The sequence below is a fragment of the Amia ocellicauda genome, chromosome 2 (assembly GCF_036373705.1).
Source record: "Amia ocellicauda isolate fAmiCal2 chromosome 2, fAmiCal2.hap1, whole genome shotgun sequence".
NCBI lineage: Eukaryota > Metazoa > Chordata > Actinopteri > Amiiformes > Amiidae > Amia > Amia ocellicauda.
Genome location: NC_089851.1, coordinates 31,693,353 through 31,709,083, shown reverse-complemented (window position 1 = coordinate 31,709,083; position 15,731 = coordinate 31,693,353). Strand labels below are relative to the sequence as shown.

The following is a 15,731-nucleotide window of genomic DNA, read 5'->3' as shown; positions in this document are numbered from 1 at the left end:
GATGAATTTCCAAAGCGATAAATATGTATTAATATCGTAATTTAATTTGAGAGAGTCATATTTTTCATAGTTTATTTTTCTCAGTTTATTTCTCATTGATGGAAAAAACTAATCCCACCACTAAATACATTTTGAGTCAATTATCCTTCCCACTGGGGGCATATTTATTTATATATATATAATTACAAGGAATAGTCTCTTATTCATTACAATGGGCTGTGCGACACCACACCCATGGTGATATTTCAGGATATTGGTCTTATCCTTGGAAAACATATCACTACTTTAGCTGGTGTGCTGATGTTTTCAATTCTAATGTTACTCCCAAATATTTCAAAACGTGTTCACAGCTTAGTGGTCAAATTAAATATTGCTAATAGTTTGTTTGCAGTGGAAGTGGAACTCTAAATGTTAAAGATTTAACTGTAAAAACATTTCCAGTGTGCCACTTTTTTGTAGGTATTGATGAATAGTATCTAAATTTATGAACAGAAAAGACTGACTTTTGTAAGTGGACTGTTAATCTCCTATATATTTTCTTTTTCTCCCCGTTTCAAATTTCTTCAGAAGCATTATATGATCAAGGTGTCACTCTGGGACATGTGTTGTTATAAGATATTGCCAGCTTTCCCCTCTGCCTCCTGCTTCACAATGCATCTGAGGAATGGTGATATCCCCCAACACACACCCAATCCTCCTTTCAGATCTGTGCTAGACACAAGTATCTCTTCTATGATTAATTGATCTGTTTCACACCGAAAACATTTAAGGAATTTAGGATTCATAGGAAACAGCACTTACTATTACTCATACTAGTGTGATTTATGACTCTCACAAAGACAGAAGAATGTGATCTTCTTCAAAGTGCAGTTACTCATTTTTAAAACAGCCAACATTTTTCAGAGATGGAGGATGAATGGAATTTAAAAGATGATGAGAATAGATCGAAAGAACAAACATATTGATGACTAATTGCAACGTTACCTGGTACGGGAGAAGTGCTCAAGACTTTGGAGAAATCTGGGAGGACACTCGGGAACGGTATGCTTATGGTACTGCCGCTGTTGGGGCTGGAGAATCCACTCAATGAAGGCGACATGGAGCCTAAGGAATGCTCCCCCTCGGAAATCCTCTTTTTCTCGGGGAGGGGTGGCTGCACACTCGCACCTGGATGCCCGAAATTCGGGCTGTACTGGCTCAATCCTTCGACCGCTGTCAGTAAACTGTGCTCCAGGCTGCCATTGTCCAAGAGTGAAGACAAATCCATGTTCCCACTAGTGCCGAGAGAGTTTTTGCCAACTGGGAGACTGGAGAAGGTGGAGTCTTTGTGCTCGTCAAACCTCTGACCAGCGCCAATGCTGCCACTGTAATGTAGGGAAGCCTTGGGGCCGGGGCTGTTGGTCATGCTGCTTTTCTGAAGTCCCCTCGGAGAGCTGTGACAGTTGGGAGCAGCGTGTGAAGCCCCATACTGAGACAGGAGAGCAGAGTCCTGACTGGAGCTGACCGAGTACTCCAGGGATCCCAGATAGTGGGGATTGAACCTGTTCATTTCTGACAGAGAGGGCTGGTAGCTGAGAGGAGTTTTCGAGCTGCTCTCCTGCCAGGACGGACCCACAGACGATGGGCTGGAACACCAAGACAAAAATGGAATCAGAACATGGAACAAGATAGTCTCTTGGGATGTTATTTATTTTCCCACAACCCCATCACACAAACATATCCAATGCCTTAGCCTTCGGGCATAATAAACATTTATGATTATCATCATCGTTCCTTTGCTTCAGTCTATTCTTTACAATTACAATTTCTGTAGCATAATACTGCATTAAATGATCTGATCCCAGGTATTACATCAGAGTTTTAGAAGGGTGTAATCATTTTTACCTGAAGAAGAAAAAATAGAATCATTAAGGAATAAATAATATTAAAATCTGTTGTTTGTTTTTCCTCTACATGTACTTTCTTAATAATATATCTTCCTTATACTGTAATCTGCACTTTCAAAAAGGTGTCTGAATATTGTACTGTACCTCTCCGATTGGGGAACTGGACTACTGGTGGAAACAGAGTGCATGGATCCAAAGGGCCTCTGACAAGAAGGGGTTAAAACCGTCACATCAGATCTGAACATGTCGCTGCTCGAGGACACGGTGCTGTGGTTCATGTTCTCCATGTATCCTCTAGGTTCTACGTTGAAACAAAAGAGCACAGTATTAAAGAGTGCACAGCCAAAGAGGTTTTGGTATAAAGAAGCTAAACAGGACCCGTTATTTAAAAATGCATTCAGCAAGAATATATTTCTCCATCAACATCAAAGTCAAGCATATTGGCCTTCTGCATGGGCCAATAGCAACCATGTAGTGTAACGAATATCGACTATTTTCTATGCATCAATTTTACACTAAAATATAGACATGTAATGGCAAAATGTACTATTATAATGACACTGAATGGCAAAAGAGTATCATGCATGGGAAAATAGAACTCACACAATGTACTCTAATGGTTATATTAATGATGAATATTGATGTTCAATAATAAGTAAATATATTTAAAAATCCAATTAATCCAATTATGTGTCACCTAAATAAGTACAAGCATAATAAGGCTTGTGAAATCAAGAACATTGTGTGAACTACAGGCTAATTTCACAAAGAACAAGACTAAAGAATATGCTCAAACATGATGAAGATACACAAAGATGAGAGGTTATATGAAGAAGACAGATATTATTCCTAGAAGCACAGCAAGATCAATTAAGATCAAGTGAAGGTCTGAGAACCCTACCCTGATCTGGAAGACCAAGTACAATATGTATAAAATCAAAACAGGATCTAAGTAATGTAGACTCACCAGACATAACTACCTATTTTATTTATGTATTTTATGCGGGAAGCTGAACGTGTGCCTAAGACTGCAATTCATAGAGTGAGCAAATTGGAACAATTAATATTTAAGCAAATCTGCCTATTTGTAAGTTAAAGAACAATGTAAATATGCTTTTCCTATGGAATTCCACAGATGGCAAAAACAATGTCATGTTGGTATGAAGGAATGAAAGAAAGGCTGCAGTTAGCAGAGAATGAAACACTAACATTGAAAATGAGCAATCAGTTAACACTGTGATTTAAAACACCTAAAAGTATTTAAAAGGAACTATTCACTCTGTGCTAAATTATGACACTTTTTAATTACATTTTCTATTCAGGCCAAGATGGATAACATATGAAGACGTGAAGCATAGTATATCAAAGCAAATAATAATTAAAGAAATCCACAAATTACAGCTGCAAGAAATAATAAAGCAATGTTCATGAACCATGCCATATTTCAGCATCAATTAATTACCTGTTTTCAAAATAAAACTACCTGATTTAAATAATTCTGTACTTTTAAATAACATCACACATAGTTACCTATAATTACATACCCACACTCACTCATGAATATGACTTTCTATCTCTTCGTTTCACTTGGTTAAAGCCACCTTTGGAAATGCTCTCGCTTCAGGTTTTTCATACTCTGTACCAGTAAGTGCTGCTGCTGAAGTGGAATCTTGCCAGTTTAGACAAAAATGCAGTTTGGTTTTGTTGTGTTTAATTTAACTTTTGCTCGCTGAGACTGAATAGCTCAACATGTTTCCCCAAACACTGAACCAGAAAGGGAAATGTCCTGCTTCGTGGAAGAACTGCTTGAGGAAAGGTTTTTTTGTTTTTTATGTGCAAGCCAACTTACATAACCACGCACATCAATCCAAAAGGTAGTTAAGGTCTGTTATCTCACTTTCTATACATAGGAAGAAGTAAAAAAAGATGTGGCTTATACACATAGCACCCTGGAGCCCTCTTGGGGAGTATGAAGCAAGCCCTCAGTTCTTTAAATACAAATCTGTTGTATTCAATTATGTTTTGCTTGTTGGGGTTTTGTTTAGTATTTTGATGATGGTTCAAATACAACAATGCTTATCATTGTATCCATTGTATCCTACGCTCAGTGGTACTTAACTTGTCTGTGAGACACCCAGAAAACATGTCTAGAAAAAGAAGCCACAAAACTTGTCTGGGTAAAATAAGTCACACAACATGTCTGGAAATGTATACTGCTCAAAACTTGTAACCAACTGCCCTGTTGGAACTCAAATATATAACTGAGCTTAGAGGTGCAGACTTTTACAAGTTCAGATCGAAAAATAATGCAATTAACTGTTCATAGTGTCAACGTAAAGGCCAGTCTATAGACCTCTGTCTGCAGAAAGAAAATCAAACCTAAAAAAAAGGAAAAGTGCAACAGGATATGATGGTTTTGTGGTCAAAGAAATCCCACTAGACAATATACTGAAATAGTCCAGGGCATGATGAACAGAGAAAGATTGGTACATTTTGATTAGGTCTTGTGTAGCTTTCAACTACTTCTTATGTGTAATTGTAAAAATAAAAGGAATTGATGTTCGTAACAGACAGTTTGGTAAAGGCTAATATCCGCTGATGTGCGTTATACACAACCCAGTCTGCCTTTTCTCCTTCTCTCTTTTTTTTTTTACACAATCACAAAATGTGGTTTTCCAGCCTGAATTTTCAGACAACTTATGTAACTGTGCTGGCAGTCTGCATTCAAGTCCAGCAAAACTAGGGAGCCAAGCATTTTCTTATTCGATGATATATGATTCCTCCTGGGTGCACTGCGAAATATACCCTTTCTTTCACAATGAGTCATTGCCATTTAACGGCATGGGTGTATATTTTATTATTTTGTATTTCATATCGACTTCTTACTTTCTTAATAGTCCTTTGAGGAACAAATAATAAAACAAAAGTTCTGCTCCTGACATCTGCACGGTTCACTGCATTTGTCCAGGCAAAAAACAACTTGACAGACTTCATCTTAGCTGAAGGCTATGAAATGGAATCCATGCCTGTGCACTGTAAACAACCAGAATCCATATCAGCATCTTTTGTGCCTCCAGTCATGTCCACACAGGCTTTGAGATGGAGCTCAGATGAATCAATCTACTGATTAGTGCCACAACAGACAGTCTGCCTACATTCCTGAAATAACACAAATAGCAGTCCAGGGGCTCATAAGACTTAACAGGGTTTGTTGGTCCCTTCATTCACAAAACAAGCAATTGGTTTCAGATACAGCTTCAAGTCCCACCATCCAGTTTACCCATGCATAGAAGTACCGGGAAAAAAAAGCCAATTCATCACGGTCACTTGCAGGTTAAATGAAATATAGTTTGCCACATACTGCATAAAATGTCAAATTCAAATATGTTACAACACAGTCAACTAGGAGAGCAGAATAAATGGGAGTGAGAAAAGAAGGGGAATGACTGTTAAACGTTCCAGGGAATGTGAAAATAAACATCAACTCAGGAACGTCTGATACGTTTTTTTTATTTTTTTTTTAAGTGGGGGAAAAACTCTGCTATTTGCATGAAGGATCTGTGCAGTAAATTGCTAGATTGTGTGGAGTTGTGGCCGGGTCAATGGGGACATTCAAGAGACTTGACTGCATTCCACTCATTACCGGAAGAGCCAGATGGAGCGAATAACCTCCACTCGTCTGTAACCTCAAATGTCCTTAAAACCTGTTTTTGATTTCTAATCATTTTCAAATAAAATGAAAGGCAGCCTTTCCCACTAATCAGAAACTGAACTGAGTGTAGCAAACTCTGTGTAGTGTAAGGTGTTATTTATTATATATACATTTTCTTTCAATTTGTTGCTGACAGAAATGAATTATTGTTTCAGAGCAGCGTGGACAATTTTCTAAATTACAAGTTTACATCAAAATGTGTAAGATGGCTGCCTTTATCTTTTGTCTGCCAATCTGTAGGCCTGCTGCCATAAAATGCAGATAAACAGTTTTCTACATAGTGCATGGTCACAATTAAATGTAATCACAGCAAATATATATTTTAATTACAAAAATAAAATATACATACAAGAGCACAGTGGTGTTTTTATAAACATACTTTGCAGTATTTAAAGTATTTTTCTCATTAGTCTTCTTTGTTTCATAAGTTGGAACTTCCAATTCCATAATAACCCAAGACGAGAGTTTCTTCAAGTCAAGCCAGACACTCTTTCAAGCATAAATTTATTTAGCAGATGCTAATCACCAATTGAGTACTGTGCTTAAAGGATGAGTAAAATGGGGTAGTTTGAATTAAATAAACATACCCACTATTACTATTTCAAATTACAGTTATATTATTGTAAAATAATTACCGACATCATTTAAAAAAAAGATTTTGAGCCATGGACAGGAAATAAACATCTGTAAATTCCGTAGTAGAAAAATCGTTTCGTGAATACCGCAGTAGGTGGCGGCACTAAGAACAAGAACTGGAAAGCCAAATACACAATTATGATACATGAACATGATATATACAATAATTTGTGAGGCAAATCACTGGTTTAAGTTGAAAAAATAAATTAATAAAAATGGATAGGCTACGAAAGGGAAATTGCTGTTGACAATGTAAATATACTTATAAGTCTCACAGTGAACACAAACCTATAATTCTCAAAGTTGGGGTATTGTTTAAAAAAACTGTGATTGTCATTGCCTTAGCTGCTGTTCTTACAGCTCATTAACCTAAACCATGAAACATACGGTTTCACTAAACAAATGTTGTCTATCTTCAGGAAAGAGACGCACAAGGGATCTGGAGGAGGTGGAATTTCAGCTGTGACTTTTTCAACTGTATAATATACCACTTCAGAAATCATTCCTGTCATCATTCCTGTAGTTTAGATATATGCACCCCTACGCACACTGTTCATACCACACACTCTTCCATGTACCCCATTACCTCAAGGTACCCTTGGACAAATCTCATGCACCCCATCATTACTAGCATTGCTATACACACTGGGCCATATTCTGTATCGTACAATTTAAGTTTCAGAGTCTCAGACTATTTGAGATGACGTTCTGGATCAATACAATAATCAAAGCAGCCGGAATGATAGCACCTTTATTTTAGCCAAGACATATATAAAAATACTGTTATACTAGTAACTATAGTATTTATCATTGTACTTCAGTAAGTCACGGTTTCAGTGGCGAAGTACAATTTTTTTTGTGTACTCAAAATCAAATCTGGTCACCACGGATAGTGCAGTATTTCTTCCGTTTGCACCCTACAAAATTAATATTTTTAACCATTAAAGATTAATTCTGAATTCAAGTGACATCTAGTCTATACTCAACATTGGGGTCCGTTTTTGTATCCAGACCACAGTGTGAACAATCACTTGTTCCTGTAGGGACATGAGGAGACACACGTTTTACAATGCAGTTGTCTCAAAGACATCACAACGCTAGAGATGTGTCAGAGTGCTACACGATATAACAAATATGTCCGCATTTGAAAGGATTTGACAAAAACAAAAGGCTCGATTTCAACTGTTCACATGTACACATCATGGTTATGTAAAGTCTTTTTATAGACACAGTATTTCTCATCATGTCCTTTAACCCAAGTGATTTCCACTTGGTTTCAGTCAATAGCTTGATGAGGTGAAGCAAATTCAATTAGTTACCCCTTTCTCAGTCCCGCAATGATGAATTGTAATATAAAGCTTCCTTTTGATGCCTTTGCTAAAATGGGCAGTACAGCTAATACAGATATAGCCTATATAATACCAAAGGACAATTCTAATTTTAAATAAATAAATGGATAAATAAATACTTGGGCTATTCTTGGCATTACTGCATGTAACTTGGATCATAACAAGCTCTCAGTCCACATTTTCATATTGCTGAATAATTTCATACAAGGCTCTTCTTACCCTTGGACAACTTGAATTCTGGTGACTAACCTTCCATGCAATCTTTTTACCAACTAGCTTAACCTTATCAAACAATCACATACTGTCTGTACAAGCTGCAACTAATGATTAAAACCTTTTCTTCTCTGTTCCCCCACCTCCATAATTACCATGAAAAACATCAAAAGAGGGTTACCAATGGAGGAATTAATGATCTTACCGCCTGGAAGTCAATAGCAAGCATTGATCCATTTAGCAGCTTTCCTTTTCCCTTTATGAATCAGGTTGTATTAGGCCAGATAAGACTAACTTAGAACCATGTTAAAGCCGAAACAGGAATTAATATGGAAACAACTAAAAACTAAAATCGCACGGGTCCTGGCAATCTAACTTCTAACTATTCACGTATTTCAATTATTGATGATTTTGCATTTTCTTGGCAAACACAATTCTCCAGTCCTGAAAACTGGGAAGAAAACAGAATTGAGTTGTTTCTCTCTTTTTTTCCAGAATTAGCCTCTTTATAGGAGCAGCGTTTTTCCTCTCTGTCAAGTTTCCAAAAAAACAGCAAGCACAATACGCCTTTAGTGATCAGAAAATACAGTTTGTGCACAACTTGTTCCAGATGGCTCCAACCACCAGGCTTGCTAGTTCGCCAGATCAGAACTAATGAGAGCTAGAAGAAGGAAAATGTAAATTGCCTACAGATCACAGAACCATGTGTCAGTTCTTGATCCCTGGATGTGGAATGCCATTATCAGTTTTGTTTGGTAAAGTTCAAATGTGTGCTTGAATCTAAATGATACATGAGTGCACTGGTTCTTTAGAGACCCGTTCCACAGATCTAAAACTAAAAATAGCCTTCACGAAACTACGAAATAGTATTTTGATTTGATTTTGAATAACGACAATAATGTAAGTCGTATGCATGTTCCTTGTATTATATCATTACACTAAATAGGTGGTTTTGGATCGAGACCAGTATATAGCACTTTGCAGCAGTGAAGTCAATTAATGTACTTAATGTGAAAATGTGCATCTAAGTTTTAGAAACACAAGAGATTATGAATAGTTTGGTGGATGCAGATAGGAAAATAACCTTTTTTATATGTCCCTGTTTAAAGTTTAATTGTAATAATTATATTTTTCTGGAAAGTAAAGAAAAATATTGGAATGTAAGGATGACAATATATAACAATGATTAGCAGGAAAATGTCCCTGGCCTAAACACTCGATATTTAAAAACACATTGCCTAGAATCATGTGTGTTAAGGAAACACACCATTCACACAGTATTGACGTCATTAACAAAGGCCACTGTAAATTAATTGAGATGCCTATTCAAAATGAGTAAAAACCTACAAACCTTTGTTTCAATATAATGTAATGTTGCATTAGCCAAATGTCTGTTTTACTCATAAAATGTCAGAGGACCAAACTCAAGTCTCCCATTTCAAAAGAATCCATTCAGCTGTTGAAACTTATCGCACACATTTGCAGTCACACGTACATGTCAAGTGTGATGTATACTTCCACACTCCACAAATGCCTAAACCAAGGACCAGAATAAGTTATTTATATATTTTAGAAATATTGCATACTGAACAAAATGCTTGTGTTGAATATATATTGAAATGCAGTAATAAGTAATACAAATAAACATTTAAACTATATTATGTAGAATTTAGATATTTAAATATTATACAGTACATTCACATTGCCCTCGATCTGTTGGATGAAATGATGAAGTCTGTATTTCCTTCACGATGTATTTATCCGTCTTCTAAAAATTAAGTTCTATATAATACATATTTTAACCATACACATTTCCCAGACATTTTTATCACCAGCAACTAATTTATTACAGTCAAAACAGTCCACAAAAAGTCAGTTTCGCTACTTGGTAAGTTTAACATGCTTTTTCCCCACATGTAATTTAAGGGAAAGTTTTATTTTTAATGTGGTCTGTCTGTACTGGGTCTTGTGACAACTGGATTCCCAAATACGTTTCCACAGTAACTGACTGAAAACACATTAAACAAGAAGGAAAATATTAAAGGAACCATGCCCCCATTTAATCAATCACCTTTTCCTTATTGATGCACTTTAGGCCCATTTTTGCAGAGTCCAAACACTGATTATCTTTCCACTTATGTTTGACCAATAATTGTCAGTGTTGAAGAAAGTAGATTACTATTATATACCCATCTTTCACAGTGCAGAACAAATTTAAAGACTGCACATTCTCAAGAGAAAATGATGGTAATTTACCATGTAAAAACCTTGATTAATACAGTTTAACATGCATTAATATATGGTGTGTGAAATATTTTTTTTAAACGTACGCTTTTGCATTTGAAAATGTATTTGTTATATCATTTAATGACTGGGCTTAGGGAGAGGCTGCCACAAAGATTATATAAACTCTTTTCCAATCACATTGGATATGTTTCAAATCTATGGAACAATTTTCACAAACACAGTCCAAAGTTAATTTCCATGTATATTGTAGCTGGTTTTGCTAACCTTTGTATGTTGTAGAGACAAACTAATAACACATTTTATTCCCCCTTGCCTTCTCCTGCCAAATCTGCATGGCAAACAATACAGGCAGACATATGTTTCACTCAGAAAAAGAAACTGTGATACAATAATGCATCAGAGTGGGTCTTTTCTTATTTTACCACATCTGAAGTCTGTAGTCAATTAAAAAAACGTATACACATATATCTTTAACTGCCTCAGGCTTAAAAGAAACACACACAGAAAAGAAAGTGCCAAACTGTATTCCAACAGGGATCAGGTTTCGCTGCCTGCTGTGATTCCAGACAATAGAGATCTTCAGGACGGCTTCAAACAGTTGGCTGCTTTCATAGCACACACATACACACACACAAACACTTCTATCACACGCAGGAAAACCCCCCCAAAAAAGCACCCCCTGAGTTTACATACCTAAAGAAGCAGTCATGGTGGAGAAGGATTCGTAAGGGAAGCTGCAGCAAAAGCTGTGCAAACTTCCACAGCTCCGTCAGCAAGTCTCTCCCTCCTCTGCTTCCCACCACCAATTGAATCAGGCTGCCCAGAGCACAGAGCGAGGAAACACTTCTCACAGGATCAGTATCTCTTCTTACTCTCTCTCTCTCACACACACACTCACTCTCTCAATCCCCCCCTTCTCTCCCTCTCTCTGTTCTCTCTAATAAAGTGTTCCAAGTGTTCGCCAAACTGGGCTAGAGATGGCTGAAGCAGCTGAATGAAGTCATTTAGTCAGTGGCAGCCCTTGTTCAGTACGGCCCAGATTTGAAAATAATTCCCTGATTGTTCCTCTCTTGTTGTGACACTCTCACTGCCTATTCAGGGTAGGCTATGATGAGCCTCCTTCTTCATTTACATCTAAACTCTTTTTTCCTCCTCTTTCACTGACACTGGACAATGTGTCTTTGCCTTCTCAATCTGTTTCCTCCAATCAAAAGGCATTGTTAAAGGTCAAGGGTCACATTTAACCTTTTTTTACTGCCCCAAAGCCACACGGCTGTAAGGAAAATTTTATATCAAGCAGGTCCAAATTGTGGTCAGTAATCTGTCAGATGTAGCCCTAAATTACTGTATTCACCTATGTTTATTAGAATCAGTGGAATTTGTACTTTTTCCCAAAAAGAAACACCAGTATATCATATTGAACTCAGAGCTCTTACACACTGAAGTAGAAGTGTATTATAAACATTTATACATGTTTTTATGAACATTTGTATGGCAACATGGTACACAAAAGTTTAGGTTTTAGTCAATATTTCAGAAACTGAACTTTTTTCTTGTTCTACCTCCATCTGATTCTAATTTTTTTCAAAACACATGATATGATTTGACTTTTTCATACAGAGTACATGAAGGTTTTGTGTAAATATCTGAAACACTACTTTTACGCTTAAATATTAAATATTACTATTGTGGCTACAAAGTTGAAGTATATTTTGTGCTTTCAACCAATGTTATTTTTTATTAAAGGAAATAAAATGTTTTAATTTAAAAAGCACACAAAGCCTTTTTAATATATCTGGAGGTTGCAAAATAAATACATATTTAAGAGCTGTGCTCAATTTACACAATTACACATATTGCATTTAAAACATTTATTGAAATAACATTTTTTCTAAAACATTTAAATAATAATAGAATAAAATAGAACTCCAAATATGTTACATTAGATACAGCATTATAATTCTGGAACCTTGTCATACGACCTTCTCAGAAATAATGCAAAACTCACTGCTTTGTTTTACATAAAATGTGTGTCTTAATACATCTTTGGAAGGTAATTTACTTCTCTGTCCATTTGTAATTTTTCCATGTCAAATAAATGTGCAGTCTCCTTCATCTCCAAAGATGTTACTAAGCTTCTCTTTTAGATTTTCATTTCACTGGAATCTAACACCTCGTTCACTGATATGCTAATGTGCAGCTGGTTTAACTGTTTGTAGAAAGCACAATCAATAGGTACATTTGCAAGATGTCAATTGGCTCATCAACAGCCTCATATAGCTTGGCATCTGAACTTGGCATCTAAAGTGTTCTTATTTGTTACAATTAAAATTTGCTGATCACAGATATGGGCTAATTTGAAATTGCATTCATAACAGCAGCAAATTAACTTAGTGGTGGCATTTTAAATATTTAACAAACTGCATTAAATACAACAAAGATTTTTAAAAAGGAACACGTACATGAACAAACTGTAACATCAGTGAGACAAAGTAAATGCAAGAAACTACAGAAAAAAATACATTTTCCAGATTATTCTTTCCACCTAATTACAGCTAAAATTACAGTGTGGAACCTCTTCTAGTTGTGTGGTTCTTTTTGAGTGGGACTGTTGCTGTTTTTAGTAATCTTGCTCATATATTGCTTTTTAACTATCCAATTATCTCCAAAGAGATAAACATGGATTCTTCAAATACGAGGAGGGCATTTTTCACAATTATGCCTCCCTGCTTTCATTGCTACTAGGCGATATATACTTGGGATCCCCCTGTGTTTGTGGTTAGCTAGTGATGTGGGTGGAATCCCATTGCTCTGAAGAAGATCATTTGAACAACCCAGAGTTGCTGCTGTGATGTTCAGCAATTCCATTACATTGATAAAGATGTCTGACAGGGATCAAAGAGAGGCAACACCTTTGTACCTAACAACTCTGTTACAAGTCTTTACCGGTATCTTACACCATATTGAAGCTCAATATTAGAAGCTACCTTTTATCATGCAGGCCCAAGACCATGGGCCAAAGTAATATCCATGTAATATCTTGTTTTGAATTTGAACTTAATGATGTAAATTATCTTGAAGGAAAAAACACAACAATCTACATGTTTGTAAGGAAGTGTGTGGGGAAAATTACCAAAAAACAAACAAACAAACAAACAGGTTTCTGTGGCTAGCAAGGAAGAAACATGGAAAATGGCCAGTGTCAAGTTAAACACCACCAAACCAAAATGAAGGAAGCAAATGTAATGTAGAAGCAGATCTGGTTTACAGGAAACTTGTTTACTTCCTGACAAAAATCACTTCCACCCACATAGATATTTTTAGTGTACTGAAAGTCTGGAATATATAGAAGAGTACAGATTTCAGCTAAAATCATGAGACAATCTGACAATATCATTATATGACCCAGTTAGGATTTATAAATGGAAATAATCATATGCACACTTAGCATTTCTGCTACCAGTTTCTGTTTCTGATTTTTAACTTTGTTTTCTTGTCTTAAACTCATACCTCTCCATGCAGAAAAGTAATGTCTTTATATCATAAAAACATTTTTTATATTAATGAGAAAATATTTGGAAATCTTTCACACTACAAAAAGCTGTGTCTGAACTAGAATAAACTGATATATAAGAAACAGGAAATGGGCATTTTGAAGTATTGTGTTATACTTCCACTTACAAACTCTTACAATTAATTAAAATGTTATTAGAATAAACAGGAAAACTTTAGACACACTTCTTGTGTTAATTTATTTGAACGCTTTCTGATTTATTGTACTTCGCCTCACAAAACTCTGGTTTTTGATGCTTTCCAGATGTAGTGTCAGAGGCTGACGTTGGGAGCAAGTCTACTGCCGCATGTGTCTGAAAGATTATAATTAATTGGATCTGTGTGTGGATGACTCCCACCTCTCCTCTTATCCTGATAAACTGCTAACGTGTATCTGGTGAAACATTACCATGCCAACATCGCATCAAGGGTTTTATAGAGCTCTTAAAACGGCTAAACGCGAAATTACCTCAGGGTTTTAGAGGAAATTAGAACACACTATTAAAGCAGTAATATTGTCATACATGTTTATTGTGAACCTAGTTATTGCCCTCATCCACCCTGCCGTCTGTTCACTCAAAATATAAGTGGTTTGATGAAAATGGCATACATAAAAAAGTTATTTTTTTTAAAAAAAGTCAGGAAATTATGTTTTCTGCTATTGTCTTTCTTTTTTTTTTTAAGCAATAAAATTGACAACTTCTAGTTTAGTGCCATAATGTCATATTTACCTCATTACGAATCAGTGTATTAATTAGGAGATTCCACAATCATGCAATCGAAAGTATGCCTTTCTGAGACTGAATGGGTTGAGAAAAGCAGAGAGTTCATACGGGATTTGTAAATGACACATTAGTGGTCACCTAGGGGAATTTTACAGGTCTGATTTATGATGTGAGAGGATTTCAGTTCCCGAAAGAGGGGTTAAGGTCATGTTTATACAAGAAGGATCAAACTGTCCAGTTCACTGGTACTATGGACAAATTAACAAAGATAAAAATAATGCGTCTATGCATGCCAAACTAAATCTGGAGAGTGTCACCAATGGGGCATGTGTTAATTGTACTGATTTATTTTCTAAATCAAACTTACCAATTATTTTACCGCCTTTTTGCCATAATGTAATGCTCTGCAATTACTGAACTCAGCCTGTTGCTACATCTTCTGCAAGCCCCAAATATCTGCAATCCATCTATCACGCCAATCTGAATATGCGATGCAGATGGACATTGAGCACCCTGATCCTGTAGGCACCTGAGAAGCCTGTAGGCATCGCACCTGTGTAGAGATGGGAGTTTTCTCCAGTTGGCTGTTATCCCATCTTCCCTGGCACTGGCCAGATAATTGTGCATCACCCCCTGTGATCTCCCAACCCAAACCAGACACACATGAGAACAGCTTATGGGACACAGCCTGAACTCTGGTAGAGTATGTTTACTGGATGCACCATTTGCGAGTATGGGGCATTTTACATTACTTTTCCTTTTCCTTGATTTCTCTTTCATGCTCGCTTGCATGTATGTATCTCTTTACTCAGATTGACCTGCAGGTGAACTGTTCTACATTATCTTTGCGATAAAGCAGTGATTTAGTTAATCATACATTTAAACAGTTCATCCTTTTTTCATGAGAAGCATAAGACCGTTTGATGTACAGTAGTAATTATTTTTGCACTGCAAGATAAGCAGAGATTTTAATCAGCTAAATAACTGACTTTGTATATCCTTCATAATAAAAGTCCCTCGGTTACAATTTACAGTAACACTTTATAATAAGAAGCAGTGATTCCTCATTAATTAATATGTGAATACCACAGGAGTAACACATCAATACATCATGACCATCATCTGAGTTCTGATGTTGAGCACATGATCCCTAACCCTAACCCTGTTATACATGTGATTAACATGAATGTGGTATTCATATATTAATTAATGAGGAATCACAGCACCTTATTATAAAGTGTAACTGCTCTAACCTTAACTCTAGTTACATTCCTCACCAGTTAAGAACAAGCTTCCTAACAGATATATTGACATTGTGTAAGATGGGCATCTACTACAATATACAGTGGCTCTCAAAAGTATTCACCCCCCTTGGACTTTTCCACATTTCAGTGTGCTACAACATAAAATC

The 15,731-nt window shown here is 36.2% G+C and overlaps 1 protein-coding gene across 2 annotated transcripts in view; it reads right to left on the bottom strand.

Moving 5' to 3' along the window:
• tns3 (tensin 3) overlaps window positions 1-15,731 on the bottom strand; it is an 84,311-nt gene that overhangs the window by 15,907 nt on the left and 52,673 nt on the right. For both annotated transcript variants that reach the window (XM_066722956.1, XM_066722965.1), the window contains exons 17-18: window positions 2,031-2,187; window positions 985-1,625 (exon numbers count right to left, since the gene is read on the bottom strand). In XM_066722956.1, the coding sequence (XP_066579053.1) occupies window positions 985-1,625; window positions 2,031-2,187 (798 nt within the window). The remainder of the gene's footprint in view (window positions 1-984; window positions 1,626-2,030; window positions 2,188-15,731) is intronic.